General features: G+C 33.4%; 2 protein-coding genes across 2 annotated transcripts; one reads left to right on the forward strand and one right to left on the reverse strand.

The window, feature by feature from the left end:
* Window positions 1–552: 552 nt before the first annotated feature.
* Window positions 553–4,767, forward strand: LOC111502629 (venom serine carboxypeptidase). Its single transcript, XM_023156746.2, has 2 exons — window positions 553–1,557; window positions 4,111–4,767. Exons 1-2 carry the CDS (start codon window positions 750–752, stop codon window positions 4,701–4,703), a joined length of 1,401 nt encoding a protein of 466 aa, XP_023012514.2. The 5' UTR covers window positions 553–749; the 3' UTR covers window positions 4,704–4,767.
* An 832-nt stretch (window positions 4,768–5,599) lies between these two features.
* On the reverse strand, window positions 5,600–8,152 carry ND-B14 (NADH dehydrogenase (ubiquinone) B14 subunit). The gene is made up of 4 exons (XM_023156747.2): window positions 7,932–8,152; window positions 7,150–7,265; window positions 5,786–5,956; window positions 5,600–5,731 (listed from the first exon to the last, which is right to left on the reverse strand). Exons 1-3 carry the CDS (start codon window positions 8,056–8,058, stop codon window positions 5,828–5,830), a joined length of 372 nt encoding a protein of 123 aa, XP_023012515.1. The 5' UTR covers window positions 8,059–8,152; the 3' UTR covers window positions 5,600–5,731; window positions 5,786–5,827.
* Between the last annotated feature and the right edge of the window lie 10,464 nt (window positions 8,153–18,616).

Consider the following 18,616-nt stretch of genomic DNA (forward strand, 5'->3'; position numbering starts at 1 on the left):
AGACTATTCTCTGTAAGGTATCTTGCATAAATGTCTGTCGGACATAATTCAATGTCTATCGTGGTATTAGCCGGGGAAATAGTTGTTTTTCGGCAGACATTTACCAGAACCTATTGTGTAGGTACGTTTTGAGAAATGAATGTTCCGAGATTTTATTCCTTAAAGAACAAGTATAGAAAACTATTTAGGAATCTAAGACTTATGATTCTACTAGCAATTCACAATTTTGAATATTGTGAATGACTTTGATAAAAAGGTCTACCGTTCATAAAAACACAAGATACAAAAATTATTCTTAAGGTCTTATATACCATGAATGATTGTCAAGAAAGACAATCTGTTATCTGTTTTTTCGTTAAAAGAGATTGATTGAAAGTTCCACGAACTTGATAACCTTTTCAAGACCTCAAATGATAAATACCGAAATAATTTATATATATGTTTTTTTAATATGTTTTGAAACAACAAAATAGAAGACGAATCTGATGTCTATGCTGATAATTTGTTACGATTGAAGTAAATATTCAGTATAAAAATTTTGTCAAACCTTGAAACAATTGTTTTGTGTAATTGAAAAAATATATCAGGAATTAATCTTATAATCTTTATCTCGATAAATTGGCGTCAAGATCGTATCTGGAAAATTCAATTGATTATATTCTTATAAATACTGTTATATGTATCTGAGTTAAAGAATAGTTCTAATAATATATTTTATTATTTATCATTTAAAAAAATATAAATATAATATGAAACGAGTCGTTTCAACTATTTTGCTAGTGTTGATCAATTTTCATTACGGAAATTTATCGTTTCCTAAGAAGTATGGCAAAATTTCCACAAAAGCTGTAACTGGAGACTTCGGCGAACCGTTGCTGCTAACACCACTCATAGAGCAAAATCGAATAAAAGAAGCCCAGGCTGCAGCAAGAGTTTCTTTAGAAGAATTCAACCAAGTAAAAAGTTATGCTGCTTTTCTGACAGTGGATAAAATTTACAATTCTAATATGTTCTTTTGGTTCTTTCCGGCTAAAAGAAATTATAAGAGCGCCCCAGTGCTTTTATGGTTGCAAGGTGGCCCCGGAGCATCTTCACTGTATGGTTTGTTTTCAGAAAATGGACCTTTCATATTAAAAGGAGCAGATAAAGTGAGACACCGCGAATACACATGGACTCATGATCACTCCGTGATATACATAGACAATCCTGTAGGAACAGGGTTCAGTTTCACTGACGGAGGATATGCCCAAAATGAAACAAAAGTTGGGGAAGATCTATATGAAGCGCTAAAGCAGTTTTTCATTTTATTTCCTGAACTACAGAAAAATGACTTTTTCGTTACTGGAGAGTCCTATGCTGGAAAGTACTTACCAGCGATTGCTTACACCATAATAAAAAAAAATGGAAATGACAACGTGAAAATTAATCTTCAAGGACTTGCTATTGGAAACGGCCTCAGTGATCCCGAAAATCAACTGCAGTATGGTCAATACTTATATGAAATTGGGTTGATAGATACCCATGACAGACAAATATTCTCAAATCTTGAGCAACAAGGTACTGGTAGTTTTATTGCAAATTACTTTAATATGAACATATTTCAGGTTATTTACCTAGTTCATATGTTAGTTTTGCTCTCCAAGTTTTCAATAATATATATTTCCAATCTAATTAAGTCACTTACAAATATTAGTGAAACTGAAATTTCTCACTTTCTTTCACATGAAGCTTCAGAATATTCATTTAAAATATTTCAATATCAACTATTCAATAAATGTTCGATTTAGTTGGAATAATTAATGTCTGTTTGAAGCACATCAAAAAGTTATGCTTTGAACCCATTATCAGCATTACAAAAAGTGTAAAATACTAGAAATTTGCCTTCCTTTAAAAATATTTTGTTTGTATCTACTTCGCTGATGCCAATGGAAACAACTCACTTATCATGAAATTAAACATTCATATAAAATATCAGATTCATTGAAAAATATAAAAAGTATTTGATTTAAAAAGAACCCGTAAAATATATATTCAAATGATGACTGCATAAATGACAATTTTTGAGTTTACTATGCATCTTTTTCAATTTGAAGTATTGCCTGTTAGGTAATTTTTTAATTTATCTCTTAATAAAAAAAATGCATCTATAACCTGAAAGAAATGGCCTAAATAAGAACATAAACATTTCTCTATAGGCAAGAAGCAATCAAGTGGGATCAAAATTATAGTTTTATATACATACAAATGTATGCATCTGGAATTTTCAATGTATTGCAAGCAAAATAATTCATTTTTTCAGAATGTAAAATTTGAATGGCAGCGAGTTTATATGGATAAATAATTTTCCAGATTATGGTTGAATAAATTTTAAAATTCTTCAGCATCAGGACTAATATTTCGATTATACATATTGATAAAATTGATAATGAAATTCGTATTATTTAATGGGTGAAATTAGACCCTCTGGTGTAAAATGAATCAATTGAAAACACTTTTTCCGCACCAGACAAAATTATTGTCTCCTGGCGAGCGTTTTACTAACGAAGTTAACATTATTGGGAGATGACTGAAACTCAAGTGTTACTGTTGCCTTGAATCAGTATTATTTGTTGTGGATATATTTATCAAATGTATTTTTGATTTACCTACATGTATATCCGAGATTTGTGTCAATAGTTTTATCCAACACTTCATTACACATACTTTACATAATTTCAGCCTCATAATTAAAATTTGGTATACTATTTTCAAATTTCTTGATTTCAATTTGATATATTCTTTCATTCTGTTTATTTTTTGATAAATATGATTCATTATTCAGTATTTGATTAGACATATTATGTCAATTGAAAAAACTTTTCTCACACCGGAACAAAAACACAGTCTCTTGACACATGTTTCGCTAACCAGGTTCATCAGAGATGACTGTTAACCAAGTTATCATTATAAAAGGATGACTAAAACAGACATAATTTCCAATTCTAAAAATGATTTCATATCAGTCTTTATTAAAAAAGAACTTTTTGAAAAACCTTTTTGGTTTTCTACAAAATTCAATTTTCATTATTTGTAACAGAAAGTAGTTGTTCGTCATTTATTTTCATTATTTAATAGTTGTTTTGGATAATTTTCTCAGTAAAACAAAACTTCTGAGACTGATCTACAAAGCTATGTGAAGAGTTTTCATTATCATATACATATAGTTTCTACTTGTTTATTATATTGAAGTAAAAAATATTTCCAAAACAACTGTTTTGTGGCTGTATGTATACAATCATTTTGTTCTTTGTCATACAGAAATTATTTGAAAAGGGAAAATATATTTTGAGAATGATTTTTACAACGGATGAAATAACTACTACTTTAGTAAATCTTTCAGAAAATACAAAAAACATATTTATAATTACACCTGTTTTTATAAAAGGCTTTTACTTAAATTCAAAAGGTATTGGAGGGATACCTACAATTATAATTAGAATATCTTCCCTAAAAAGATGCTCAATTTTCTTGATTGCCCAAAATTATAATATCTATCCTACCTATTCAACAACCAAAATCACGAACTTCATATAAACAAAAAGTTATAACTTGGAATGAAATTATTGTGGAGAATCAAAGCAGAACATGGTACTTTAATTATTGAAAAAAAGTTATAACATTGAATTAAATTATTGTAGAGATTCAATAGGCCAAATATATGCAACTCAATTCCAAGAGATCTAAAAACTTCAACAATAATTGAAGGGGTAAGTAGATCAGGTTATGTAACATTCTTTGTTCAAATTAGTTTAAAGTTTCAATATTGCAGTCTTATGTACATAAATATTTGAATCATTTACAAGATTATTATGTTATATAAAAAACATTTACATAAGTAATAATCAAATCATATTATAGATTTAAACAATTTCTTGGTGATAACTACAAAAATGCAGGAATGTTACATAACTCCTTCATCTACTCACCCCTTCAATTTCAAAATATTGTTAAATAATTGATATTACATACAGCTTCATTCTTACTAAATAAAGAGAAGAGAAATTATAAACAGCCCAATACTCTTTGTGTATAAAATAATTTATAATAGGAATTAACAATAGTGTGTTTCAGGAATAAAATATATACAGAATGAACAATATGACAAAGCCTTCAATATATTCGACATTTTGATAAATGGTGACCTGACCAAACAAACTACAGCATTCAAAAATGCCACAGGTTTTGACAATTATTTCAACTATCTACAACCAAAGGGGTCACTGAATGATGATATATACCTGGGACAATTTCTTCAAAGAGGTGAGGTGCGGAAAGCTATACATACTGGAAATTTGACTTACAATAACGGAGAACTAGTTGAGCAAAACCTAATCAATGATGTGATGAAGCCAGTTACTCCTTGGGTATCAGAGATTCTCAGTAAATACCGGGTATTAATATATAATGGTCAGCTGGACATTATAGTAGCGTACCCAAATACAGTCAAATATTTGCAAAAGTTAAAATTCAGCGGAGCTAGCAAATACAAAACTGCAAAGAGGACTAAGTGGTATGTTGGAGATGACCTTGCAGGTTATGCGAAGACAGCAGGTAATCTGACTGAGGTGATAGTCAGGAACTCCGGGCATATGGTTCCAGTTGATCAACCAAAATGGGCTCTGGATTTGATAACAAAATTTACAAGAAACATATCTTTATCTTGAAAGTGTATGAAAGTTAGGATCTGTAAAGGAAATATTTGATTTTTTTATAAAAAGCAACAGGGTATTCAGTTCTTTCATTTCTGTTTAATAATCATGAATTGACTTCTGGTGTGTAAAATGAGAGATCCAGGTATTACTTTGGGATAATCTTTTCTACAAGACCTTGCAGATTATACAGATATTGCTAACAATCATCTTTAGATGCAGATGAAGATTTTCCATAATGGAAGTACCTTAATTTCAAGTGAATTTTTAAATGAAAATAAACACAATATAAACACAAAAGTGTTAACGTTTTTTCGTAGGTATATCTGTTGATAAATTAGGTACGAGGAATTATACAAAAGAAATAATGAAAAAATATGGAAAGCTCGTTTCTGATGAGAAAAAAAAATTAAACTCAATGGAATGGTTTGTCATCACGTTACATATGAGACTCTTAGTTTATACAGCATTAGCTGTAAGCTAATATGTGTGACTGGTTTTTTTATGATAAAAGTTAAGCCAAATCGAAGCTAATATGTAGAGTCTATGCATAAATTATGTTTTCAGATTTGATCATTTTTTCATTGACTTTTTTCATTTGACATGAAAACATTCTTTTATTTTAATCAACAATAACATTTAACCTATTACTAGTCAGTTCGTCCAAAGTAATAAATCAATTTTTTTCATGACAATTGAGAAAAGCTTCACGTTCTAAAGAAAATGTTTACAGCATTGAAATGTTAGGGTTTCAAAAAACCAGTGCACATTGTCAAAAAGTGCATAAAAAATATTCCGATATCTATAGACAGGCCAATTTCAAAGTAAGTATCCATGCGTTGTCAATTACTCACTCTACATTACACACGGCACCTTTTAGCTATAAGCTTTGCAGAAATGATGTAAGTCCGTCAGTTTTATCTTATTTTATTCAGTTCTAGACTAAGACCACATTACTAAATACACTCAGACACAACAATATTCAATCATTGAATTCATAGTGCACATCACTCTACCCCATTCAAAACAATTTGGTCATATTCCTTGAAAAAAAGTTGCAGTAAGTAAAAATTTTTTTAAACAAATTTTATATTTACATAACTACATAAAAATTTCTATTGTTAGACCTGACTTTCAAATTAATCTTTTCCAGATAAAAATTTCGACAGAAAGTCTTTTGGTTTCGGCTCAACAGTGTCCTTGAAGTATGCCATAATGTGACCTTTCTGTTTCCAAATATTCACAACTTCTTTCAGCTCCATTTGTCCCTGTAATAGTAACAAAAATATTATTGAAAAATCATGTCGCCACCTGTAGAATCTTCAAAAAATCCGTATTGTTTGTTCTTTAAGAACAGTTGGGTATAACAGTACATCATAATTCAGTCTACCACCACTTTTGAGATCTATAGTATGGAAGCCAATTTTTATGAAATTTTCAGGAAAGCTTCAGAATACACAAAAAAAAGGAACACCACAAAAAATGAGGTAGGTTGAAAATATTTGCGCTTATATGATATTAAAAAAAACTATTTCTCAATAAAACATATTCAATTCCTTGAGTATGTTATGAATATGAATTAATGTGGTTTATTTTCTACATAGCATAAAAATTCATCTTTAAAATAAGTTTTTCAAAAGCAAACTTATCAATTTTTAATTTAATACTGAAGTAGTATTGCTGTGTTGTTAGAATGAAAATTGAATCGCAGCTGTACTTACACCTATCAACTATAAAAATTATTTCTATTTGGTTGGAACATTTTTAAATTATGTACAATGTCAACTGAGAAATTAACATCCTGGAAGATAATTTGAGGTATTTAGTTTCATAACCAAATATGTTACTAGCACGAAATTTTTCAGAAAAAATTAATAAAATAGCTGTTTACAATAAAAACAGATATTTTTCAAAAACTTTTGTAAGATATGAAAATTTATAACTCTCAAAGAGAAATATGAAGAAAATTCCATTTCAATGACTCCAAAACAAGCAATTTTCCAAATCACCAGAACTGTTCGGACATTCAGAAGATGAAGACGCCAATTTGGTTGGTGAAATGTGCCTCTAGAAAAGTATTCCGATTCTGGTAGTAAATGATGCTTATTTTTTATTTATATTATGCCAGAGGTTTCAGTCTCCCTTTCATTTTAATATGAACATCAACAATGTTGACTAACCTGGTTTTAAAACTAGATCTATTTTCTCTAGTGATAAATCATATATTAAACAACTTCAAAAGCACATTTGGGAATTATGTCTCCTGATGTGGCACATTAGTGGAAGAAATAGACCACATTTACATTTGTTAAGGAAATGTATTTTTAAATCATTTCCACGTAAGTTTATAGTGTTGCGAAGTTTTCTTGAAAATTCAATTGAAAACAGCTATTGCATCATATTCTACACCTTTACAGTTTTAGGTATAAAATAAACATATTGACAAAGAAAACCCTCTTACCTTAATTATCATCATATCTATAACCCTTACATCTTGAATGTTATCATATTTAGAAAATTCCTCTCTTAGTTTCTGCTTACACTGGGCCTCTGTTCTTGGAATATCATACTGCTTCACTGGAAAGACGAGACAAGTTAGCACCTATGTAAAAGTGATTCTTAAATCCAACTGAAATATAACCGCTCAAAGATTTTGAAAAAAAAAACAGTGGCAAAGAGTTTTTGAGTATACTTTAATTGATGACTATCGAGAAGAGAAACGAACAAACTGAGAAAATAAATATTTCAAATCAAAATTCAAAATATCAATCTCATCCAACATTACTTTGGCTGATCCTATGACAGACTTCAGATTATATTACATTTTATTGCTATTTTGAATATTGAATATTTTGAATTTCAATTCTAACTATTAATTTTATCATTAGTTTTCTTATTTAGGTTTTCAAACAAATATTGAAACCTATAAGAAAAATAATACTAGAAGGGCAGAACCTGATTTATGCCTGGAGATAGTGGCATTTTTTGTAAGCCGTTTTGTTGGTTGGGTGAATATTAAAAGAAATAAGTAACAGGTTGGCTCATTATGTGTTCTCGATTAGCGTGAACCTGTAAGCAATTTATAGACATACTGTTGTACATCACTAATTTTACCAGAAATACAATTGCTTTACAAATGCTGATTCAGGGACACTTGTTGTCACCACTCAATTCTTTGTTGACAGAAAAATTTGGTACTGTTACTGTTAAGTTGGAAAACAGTTGCTGGGAGTTTATACAAACCTATATATGGAAGTTGCCTGTACCAAGCTTTGTAGAGATTCAGAACTCTCTGTCGTGCTTCGGTATGATCTAGAGATAATAATGGTTTGACTTCTTTAATAGTCCTTTTTGCTGCTTGCGAAGCCATCAATAGAAACTTATTACCAGATTTTTAAAAATTGATTAGCAGAGCCTTTGACAAATTCAATGACATAACTTGACAATTTTGACATTTGACCAGTGACGTATTGTCATGTCAATATTTGAGTGCAATGATTAGTGACAGGTGACCTATAACACAGAACACCAATTTTCTGCTAAACCACTCCCATGCTGCATTCGAATTTACGCCCGGAATGCTCAAACCTTGCCCCGAATAACCTTTTAGCATATTTTGTGGTAATGGCCAAGAAGAAGTAGAATATCGATGATTCAGCATTAGGTGAACATTAACTTTGAGAAGGTACCCACGTTATCGTGTTTGAATAGACCCAAGTACTCGACAGAACTCAGAGTTACTTTCCAAGGTTACATATTAGTTTGGAATCAAGAAACAGTTCCAACCGAAAGGTAGAGGAAATTCACATCATTGAAGTCTGGCTACCTGCACTAAATTGCACTTGTATCAGGTTACTCAATTCAGTCGATAGAAGCCTTGCTCACTACCGATGAAGTGAAACAAGATAATCAATGGACTACTTGTATGTTTTGTTACTTTCGCTCGAATGCCAATAAAACTCTTCTATTTATTATTTCCAAGATAAATCTTCACCTACATTTTCAAACATGCACTGTAAAATACTGACTTGAAGTTTAATAGATTTTACGTAATATAAAACCACTTTCACAGGGCTTATTGACGTCATAAGTCGGCTGCGTCGATAACATACCAAATAGCTGTTGTTGACCAGCAAACACGTGGCAGTAGCTATATGAGTACTATGGAAGTAAGTTTGCGAGAAAAATGTCGCAGGCGATGTACCGTATACAGTCGATACACCTGACATATCCTTTTGAATGTGCAAAATTGAAATACAAACAGACTAATCTAACCCCTAATATCACCTTGAATCATTAGTACTAATATTAAGTCAATATTATATTGAGTTGCTAAACCTATCCTAACCTTAATATAATATTAATTTAATATTAGTATAATAATTGAAGGCTTTTAACTACTAGTACTAATATTAAATTAATATTATATTGAGTTGATAAACCTATCCCAACCTCAATATAACTGCTCCTAAACTAGGCAACGCCCGAGTTTTCTTTGTTACAGCTCAGCTATTGACTGCAACGTTACAAATTGAACCGATAAATAGTTAATCCAGTCACAAATTCTTTGCCATCTTCTGGCGTATGGAATAAAAAAGTTTCGAAAAAAAAAAAACAATATTAATGAAAATTTAGGAAATTGTGTAGATAATCTCCTGATATTTCTTCCAGACACAGTTTGAAAAAATATGATTTACATTCTCCATTTTCTATGTGCTATTTGCCGAAAAAGTAGAGGAAGGTAGGTCTGAAGTGAGTCAGTATTTTCAACCTTCTAGTACAACCCGTGTGGATTTATTATGAATCACACTTATTCAAATCGACCAAATAAATCCAGCTTCCCAACGAAGCCGTTTTTTTTAATTGGTGAATGAATTTTCAGGTCAGCTGGCAACAGTGGGACTCTGCCAAATGCTAGAATCTGATTCAATTAGCGGCTGGGCAGCAAAGAGTCCAGAATTTCCAAGTGACGAATAATCTCCTCCGTGGTTGACAGACCATGGCACATTTTCCTCTATCGAGTAGGAATTTCATTGGCCGACTGCCTGCGACTATCTTCTTCAGGAAGGTAAGCAACACATGGTACTAACTCCACCCACCAGCCAGGATACGCTTTCCTGATCCGCTCAGGAAGTCTGTAGCCATCCAGCCATCCATATGCAGCTTCGAAATAGTACCTCACTGAAGTTGTCAGATGTTCAAGGCTTTCTAACATAAAAGAGCGCTCGGTATCTCGTAGGTTCTGTTAGTGACACAGATTAGAGTCATAAATCTTCTCAGCACGGATACACACACTTTAGGATGAGGCATCCTTTAGGAGGACTCTTTAGGTTCAATTCATACAGAACGGACGTCTGTCAGAAACGATGTTTTGGCATGGTACGGACGTGACGGAAGCGTCGCGTATGCAATGCACACAGGGGGGCCGAGAAAGGACGTCAGTAACCTGTTGGTTTTGTGGATCGCAACATGGCTTTTTCAAGTAGTGACAAAGATGACGAAGATATGTTGGTTTTGGTGTATTTTATCTGCATTTTTCTGCCAAGCCTGGTCTTGGGACTCGTATTATAATAATCACGATTAAAATCAAATAAACGATGATATTTTCCAACTACTTTGCAAAATTGTGAGTCATTCCGCATTTTTGAAGATGAATACGGAGAAACACGTGGCGAGAAACATTGGATCATTTGTTCACATCTGAGAGACGCGGAAGGGACAAAGGTCCGTGCCTCGTCTCTGCCAGATGCCTGTTTTGTGTCAACTGAGCCTTACCTACACGGGTCACACCTCACCTGGCAGAGGTAATCTAACGCCTCTCGCTACAGGGAGTTTCAAATTTGAAAAATTTGAAACGTATATATATCATCAACCACGTTTGAAAAAAAAAGAAACATAAAAAATAAATGGCAATTTCAGGACAATAGTAAAATGAAATACAAATATTTATGTTTGAATCACTGTTGGCTGAGAAATTCAGTTTTAAGTTCACTTTTGAATAGTGGTAGTGATACATTTTTCAAAGATTCTCTGAATGAATTATATTGTTTCATCATGACACTTGAAGGATCGTTCTCTATGAACGATCCGGTTATGATTCGGAATGTCAAAATTATTGTTAAATCTAAGGTTTCTTGAGTGTATCTGATGTCTGGGAAGGAGTTTATTTATCAAATAAGTGGGTTTTTGTTTTTTTATCAGTTTGTGAATGAAACAGGCGAAATGCAATTCTCTTCTGTTTTGCATTTTTAACCAATTCAGTTGATTGATTGAAGGGGTAACATGATCTTTGTAATTCAAGCTGAATATTAGTCTAATGTAGGCGTTCTGTATTTTCTGAATTCTTGCAGAAGGTATGGAATCGATACAAGGGCCATAGACGACGTCGCAATAGTTAAACATAGATAGAATCAGTACGTCTGAAACGGTAATTTTGAGAGACCTACTGAGATAGTGTCTGTATGAATACAGATGTTTCAGTGTACCGTACGACCTTTGAATGAGAGTATTGACTTGATGAATAAATCTGAGGTTGTAGTCTATATGATACAAAAGAATGGTTCGCTAGGAATATGTTAATTTTGAATGAATCTAAAACTAATCTTATACTTTTTAGAACTAATCAATTACAGATAGAACGACCTCAAAATTTGAATATTGAAAACACCACTATAAAATATTCAGAAGACACCAAATTTCTAGGACTTCAAATTGATGAATTCTTGAAATGGAACAAACAGACTGAATATACAGCTAACAAATTGAGTAAAATTTCGTATGGACTAAAGGTGGTTCACAAATATCTCAGCAAAGAATCGGTAAAAATTTTATATTTTTCCAATTTTGAGTCTGTAGCTAAATATGGAATCATATTTTGGGGAAACAATAGTAATATAAATATAATATTTGTTATTCAGAAAAGAGCAATCAGAATGATGAGTAATTTGAAGTATAATCAATCGTGTAGAAATATCTTCAAGAATAATGGGATAATGATGATATATGCTCTTTATATTTATGAATGCTTAATGTTTGTATTGAAAAATAGGCATCTGGTCTTTAACAATAATAAAATCAACATTCCTATGGAAGAGGAAGAAATTATTTCGTGCTCCCTATACATAGGTTAACCATAACAGAAAAAACTCCTCATTACATGTCAATGAAGCTGTACAATAAATTGCCTAATCTTTTTCATTTTTTTCGTTGACATTATTTCATTCTATGTTGTCTGGGTACAAGCTGTATTAGTCGGCATATTTTTGAAATAAAGATTATTATTATATGAAGTCCTAAACATTTCATTATGTCAGTCAATTGTACAGAATGTCCATCAATATACAAATCGATAATATCTATGGCCTTTCACGATCTTTGGCTTTTCAAAAAATTGTTAAAGATGATTTACTAGGATTAAGGTGAAGGTAAGGTAATCAGGTAAAAAGTGACCTGGGATCAAAAATCAGAGTTGAAGAGAAAAATTCCTTCAAGGAGAATTATTCATTTCCTCACTGTATCATACAAAATTGAGTTACTTCCTGGCAGAATTGAAAACAGTAACCATATTAACGTCGTTAGGGGATCACATTACGCGGTCAATTGCGAAGGATGAAGCAGAGAAAGCTTCTCGCGCTTTCCGCCTTTGAATTTGGTCGGATTTTCCACTAGCACGGAAGTCATGAGATGGAACATTTCCTTGGCGGAAAACTCCTGAAATAGGAAGTAATATAGTTTTGCCTCGAGCGAAACCAGTTCTTTTATGGTGTGGATTAAACTCGATGATCTCGTGCCCTACATATTGAGTAACAAATCCGGATAATACTATTTTCTTCGGTAATAATTGCTGATTACTTTGTGATACGTTGAGTTTTTATTTTGCTCTCGATTGAATCGAGTCCTGTAAAGTAGGGGACTGGTGAATCGCAATATGGAACTCATGTCATAAGATGTTGATGGACTGACATTTCCATTAAAAAAATCAACAGTTCAAAAATAACTTTTCAAAACGCTCAAAGGTGCGAACTCGTTTCCTCCTTTTAATAAAAGAGGATGTATGCATCTCCACTCACAAGCGATTTTGGTGAAATTGGTGACACGTGTGAATCATTGTATTCGTGCCACGTGCCAGTATAAGGACGTCTGCAGAATGCTATATAATGTCCGCTGCAGGCAGGTAGACCTACTGTGATTCGAAAATGCATATAGATTATAATGACAAAACGACAAGGAGTCACATTGTCTGCTGCATATTTGTTCATATCTGATCCATCTAGAGGAAATTTGATGGCAACATTCAACTTGACTCTAAATCTTTCTCTGTTAGAGAGAATATTTTAAAATGAATGACTAAAATACGGGGAAACTTATGGATCGATAGAGACTTTGTGAACACGTGGGCTTTTCATGTCCATCCAAAGTTTCCTTTCTTGTGAGGACATTCAAGCACTGTGATAAACTCAATTGGCCAGTTCTTTATGGTATGAGGAGTAACAAATCCCAGTACATATGAGTATCCACAATGTGTGCACTTCATCGAGGATTTTAATTGACCAACGAAATTATCTACAATCTTAGTTGGTCCAACGAAAAGTATGCACCTTGCTTTTCTTCTTTTTTTGTAACTTAACGCAAAAATGCTCGGACAGGTCAATTTTGCTTTTGAGGGGGACACATTTTAAATGTATTTTTCTACCTGTGCCTTCAACCCCCTAGCGAGGGTGAGTAACAACCCTAAAATTTTAAATGGAAAATAGGGTCGAGTGATATATCATTTGAAAGGGCACAAAATTCTCTTTCCAATGATACCTAATTTGTTGTATTTACTTGAATAGTTACTCGATATTTTTGGTGTTAATGACAATGCGGAAAAAACGGCATTTTTATCACTACTACATTCCTCAATTTCTCTCGTGCGTTTTTTGGTTCAAATAACAACAGCAGATAAGTGTACAAAAAGAATTTAGGCAAACGTTCATTGATCAGTTCGGTTGCTTTTGAAATTATTTCAACTTTACTGTAAAAATGGTTTATTCCATTTCTGAACGAGTTGAAATCGTTAAATTTTATTATCAACATAATAGTTGTGCTAGACATCTTTAATAACAGTCATCCCGGGAAAAATGTGAATGATTCGTACGTTGCCAAGTTAGTCCAAAAGTTTGTCGATACCGGATCTGTCTGTAATGTGAAACACCAGCCACGGAAACCGATCAGAAATGAAGCAGTGGAAGTCGCTGTTTTGGGACATGTTGAATTGGATCATACTCAAAGTACCCGTCAGCTTGCTGCAGCCTCAGGTGTCTCCCGTTAGTCCATAATAGGGATATTATAAGAGCCTATAAATTTCATCCGTACAAAATTGAATTAGTACAGGAACTCAATGAAGATGATCCTGATAGAAGGCTGCAATTTTGTGAACAACTGAGCCAGCTACTAATTATTGATGATCCGCACCTATCATTCAACACGTGCTTTTCCGATGAGAGTACATTTTTTTTGAATGGAGCTGTGAATAGGCATAATTGCCGTTACTGGGATGACAGTAACCCACACTTATTCCGAGAGGTCCATACCCAGTACCCTCAAAAAATCAATGTCTGGTATGGCATATTAGGTAGTCATATCGTAGGGCCACTTTTTATTCCTGGGAATTCAACTAGTGAGGTCTACCTGAACATGCTTGAAGATACAATTGATCCTCTCATGACAGAAATAATTGAAAATGACCAAAATCATCATGATGATCGGCTTCATTTCCAGCAAGATGGAGCACCTCTTCATTATGTTGATCCGGTAAGAGAGTTTTTAGATGACCGGTTTACTGGACGGTGGATTGGAAGGAGAGGCCCCATCGAATGGCCTGCCAGGTAACCTGATTTATCGCTTTTAGACTTTTTCTTTTGGGACACTTGAGAAATTAATGTTTTGCTACGCAGCCCGAGTCCATAGAAGATCTTCGCCAACGAATTACAGCAGAGCGCAGAAGATAACACCTGATATGCTAAAGAATGTTAGGAATAGATTTGAACAAAATCTGCATTATTGTATGGAAGCAAATGGGTCACATTTTCAGCACTTGCTGAAGTAGGATTCTACTAAGTCACTTACACATTTCAAAGTACTGTGTTGTAGTTGTTTTTCTTCATAATACCGTTGTATAATTGAGTGAAATACAACAAATTAGCTATCACTGGAAAGATAATTTTGTGCCCTTTCAAATGATATATCACTCGACCCCACTTTCTATTTAAAAGTTTAGGGTTGTTACTCACCCTCGCTAGGGGGTTGAAGGCACAGGTAGAAAAATACATTTAAAATGTGTCCCCCTCAAAAGCAAAATTGACCTGTCCGAGCATTTTTGCGTTAAGTTACAAAAAAAGGAGAAAAGCAAGGTGAATACTTTTCGTTGGACCACTCTGTATGTACTCAAATAAATCAGCCATGCCATGCTTTTTCGCTGTCGCTCAATTTTTCGTTAATCTCTGTTAAGATCGGTTTAGGTTTCTCAGTAATCCTATCAACGTCATCATGTAAACTTTCTAAAAGATAACGAAGGAACTCCTAGGCGTTTTGATTTGCATGTCATGAATCGAGGGGCAAAACTCTGAATCTGACTTATTAAGGAGAATGTGTTCACTGCTCTATCAGATGAATCTTCTGACCACAATTCCATGATACCTTCTGCGAAAGCTTTGATTAAAGCATCCTTCGTACTAGAAATATTAGTACTAATATCTTTCATGTGCTCATGCTTTTTTAAATATTTTGAATAATTCCAAAGATAAGGCTCATGCTGGTAATGTACAACTAATTATTCAGAGTTGTTATAACCTTCTTAGTAATGGCACATAATGTCCGTGTACGATGGTTTGATATTTTTCGTATAATGGTTAAGTCAAGGTAATTTATTGAATTATTTACCCCCCTCTCAGTGATGAATTTTATTGATGTGCGGATGGAATTGACATTTTCAATGAACTTGCCTAATTGCTTATCAGTACCAGTAAAACATACTCTATGTTATCCATGAAAATTTTAGCCAGCAAGGGACTCAAAGGCAGCGCCCGATCTGGGGGGGGGGCAAACCGGGCATTTGCGCGGGGCGGCAAAAATGAGAGACGGCAAAAATAGGTTGAAATTAAACCATCTATGGCCGGAGCGGCGAAATAGATGAATAGGACGCTGCAAAGGGTTCCAATTATTAGTCCTTCACTGCATGAATAAAATGTTTCGGCAAACTGGAAATCATTTTGAGATATACAAATAGTAAGTAAATCTAAAATTTTCTGTTTTATCAGTGGATTCAGGTAGTTTTTGTCTAAGAAACACTCAACCAGTCCAATTGTTCCAATTGGCGGAATACTGGGAAATACATTTTGGACATCGGATGGTATTAATTTTGGGTTATTAGGAAGAATTACGTTTTTAATATTATCCACTAATTGAGGAGAAATATTTATACTAAATTTCGACTTGAAATTGGTATAAGTTTGAATCAATTTCATATTTTACGGTAGGTGCCGTTACAAACAACATCACTGGTCTAATCGGTAATTTGGTTTTGGGTAATTTAATAAGAAAATACAGTTTTGGTGGTTGTGGATTCATGATCAATGCTCTACATTAATCCTTTCCATTCACAACCAATTCTATGGTTTCAAGGGTTTCCTTAACCTTTTTCTGATATATAGTTGTAGGGTCATTCCTCAGAATCTAGTAGCTCCATGAATTAAGGAAATGTAGGGTTTTTCCTACGTAGTAATTTTTATGTACCTAATGCAATAATCGTTCGACCTTCATCTGCTCTCGTAAAAATCACTTCATTATCCTTAGCTTTTTGCTTAATTGCTTAATTTCCTGCTTGATATTTCTTATTTCAAGAAAGATTGAAAATCTGTTTGAACTTTGCCATTGCAACTTCCCTGGAACTATCAGAATATGATCATTTGAATAATATACAATTCTCAAATATACGGACCTGCATTTTTGTATCAATTTTTTGAACCGTATTTTTAATATAATTTCTTGAAAATTAAGTTTTCGGGAGTGTTTGGAAAATCTGATTATTATCGAATGAAATGAAATTTTAATATTACTTGACAACGGATTTGATAATGATTAAAATGGAAGCAATTCTATCTGATTTTCCAAAGCCCCTCCAAGTACTTGAATTGTGTAGAAGTGTAGATAATCACAAATCTCTGATATCTCCAGTAAGGTTTTCTCGTGTTGAACAACTGCTAAAAGTTGAAAAAAAAACTTCTTCTATTCTTACTTACGATTACTTGTTAAGGAAAAATGTGATAACAAATGTTTATGTGAAAGTAGTTGTTTCGAAGAGTATTGCTATGACTCTTTGTATCTGAAAGAAACTTCTATGTATGACCTATATACCTTCATACAGTGTTTTCATTGTATTTTTTTTTCTTCTTTTATTTGAAAGTGTCCACATTTGTTATTTAATCATAGATAAGCAGGATGCCAAAAAGTGTTTTTATGTGAAACATATATAGCCGCACCCACACATGAAACCATACCCTGGCGTGGCGACGGATCGACATGCGCAAGCGACTGTGCGATTCTCTTCCGACTGAGTTATCCGGCGTTAAGTTATCTCTCTCGCCACACTGAGCTTGGATAGATATAGTGTATACAGTTGCGTTTACTATAGTATATATAACCTGTGTTTTACTGAATAAATAATTTTTGAAAATGAAATATGTCTGACAGTATAATTTAGAAAGCAAAATCACACTACGACACACTATCAAGTCATCCGTAAGTTGATTGTATTTTTATATTTTATAATTAAAGTGTACATTTATCTGTGCATTAAGCCCGTATATATTTGGTCTGTCTCAATAGGTAGCAAATGCAAAATCTACTCTCTTATTAGATTGAAGTTTACACAATTTTCATAGCACATAATATCTTTAAATTATTTTAAATTGATTTAAATTGATTTTAATTTCACTCTTACGAAAAATAATGTTATTGAAACAGCCCAAAAAATCAACCAAGCAATGGCAATGATACTGTCAATGAACACACTGTTTAACGTTGGTTTGCGAAATTTCGTTCCGGTAATGAGCCTCCAAGTGGTAGGGGGTTAAAATGGGCACTGGAATTGCAAAAGCTCTCACACCTCTTGAAGGATTTTCATGTAGCGCTTGTGTTTTGTCCATTAAAGAAACCTATAGTAATCCAGGACGAGTATTTGAGGGAGACTGATCCATCACAAACGATGCATGGGATGACTTAAGAACTGAGCGTCAGCTCCCATGTGGTTTTTGATGGTTTGAAACGTATTGGAAAGGTCAAAATTTTGAAAAGTGGGTACTTCACTACTTGAACGATCGACAGAAATTGTCACGTTTCTAGGTCTGTTCTTCTTTGCTTTGGCGGAACCAAAACGACCTTTTTTTGGATCGGATTGTCAGGTGTGATGAAAAGTGGATCCTCTACGCAAACAGAAGACATGCAGGACAATAGTTGAACACCGATGTGCCACCCAGGCACTTCTTATAGGTGAAAACCCACCAAAAAGACCATGGTTATTGTATGGTGGTCAGCGGCTGTCCGTCCGCACCTCCAAAAGTTAAACGAATTGAGCGTCGAATATCTGCTTCACCCAATATATTTTCAGAACTCTCACCAAACGACTACCATCTTTTCAAGCACTCTCTCACCGGCAAAACCTTTATCAATCAGGTCCAGGCGGTAATGGCTTTCGTCGACTTCATTGAATCCAGAGCGCCTACGATTTTGCATTGATTAAAATTGAATAAGTATTCACTGAGATATTACAGTTTAGAGTGGACTCATAAAATGGATACAACTTTTGAAACAACCCAAATCGCGTGTTTCGGTTTTGTAAACTGTTCAGTGAAAATCTCACAATAATGTGTTACTTGAATACGTTATCATGG

The sequence above is a fragment of the Leptinotarsa decemlineata genome, unplaced genomic scaffold (genome assembly GCF_025532065.1).
Source record: "Leptinotarsa decemlineata unplaced genomic scaffold, Ldec_3_MD MMD2_tig00000008_RagTag_RagTag, whole genome shotgun sequence".
Taxonomy (NCBI): Eukaryota; Metazoa; Arthropoda; class Insecta; order Coleoptera; family Chrysomelidae; genus Leptinotarsa; species Leptinotarsa decemlineata.

Coding starts and splice junctions, on each gene's coding strand:
- ND-B14 (XM_023156747.2), bottom strand. CDS start 8,058: ATGGCTTCGCAAGCAGCAAAAAGGACTATTAAAGAAGTCAAACCATTA. Junction 7,266..7,931: donor CAGGCAACTTCCATATATAG/GTTTGTATAAAC, acceptor TCGTCTTTCCAG/TGAAGCAGTATGATATTCCA. Junction 5,957..7,149: donor TAGATATGATGATAATTAAG/GTAAGAGGGTTT, acceptor TTACTATTACAG/GGACAAATGGAGCTGAAAGA.
- LOC111502629 (XM_023156746.2), top strand. CDS start 750: ATGAAACGAGTCGTTTCAACTATTTTGCTAGTGTTGATCAATTTTCAT. Junction 1,558..4,110: donor CTCAAATCTTGAGCAACAAG/GTACTGGTAGTT, acceptor AGTGTGTTTCAG/GAATAAAATATATACAGAAT.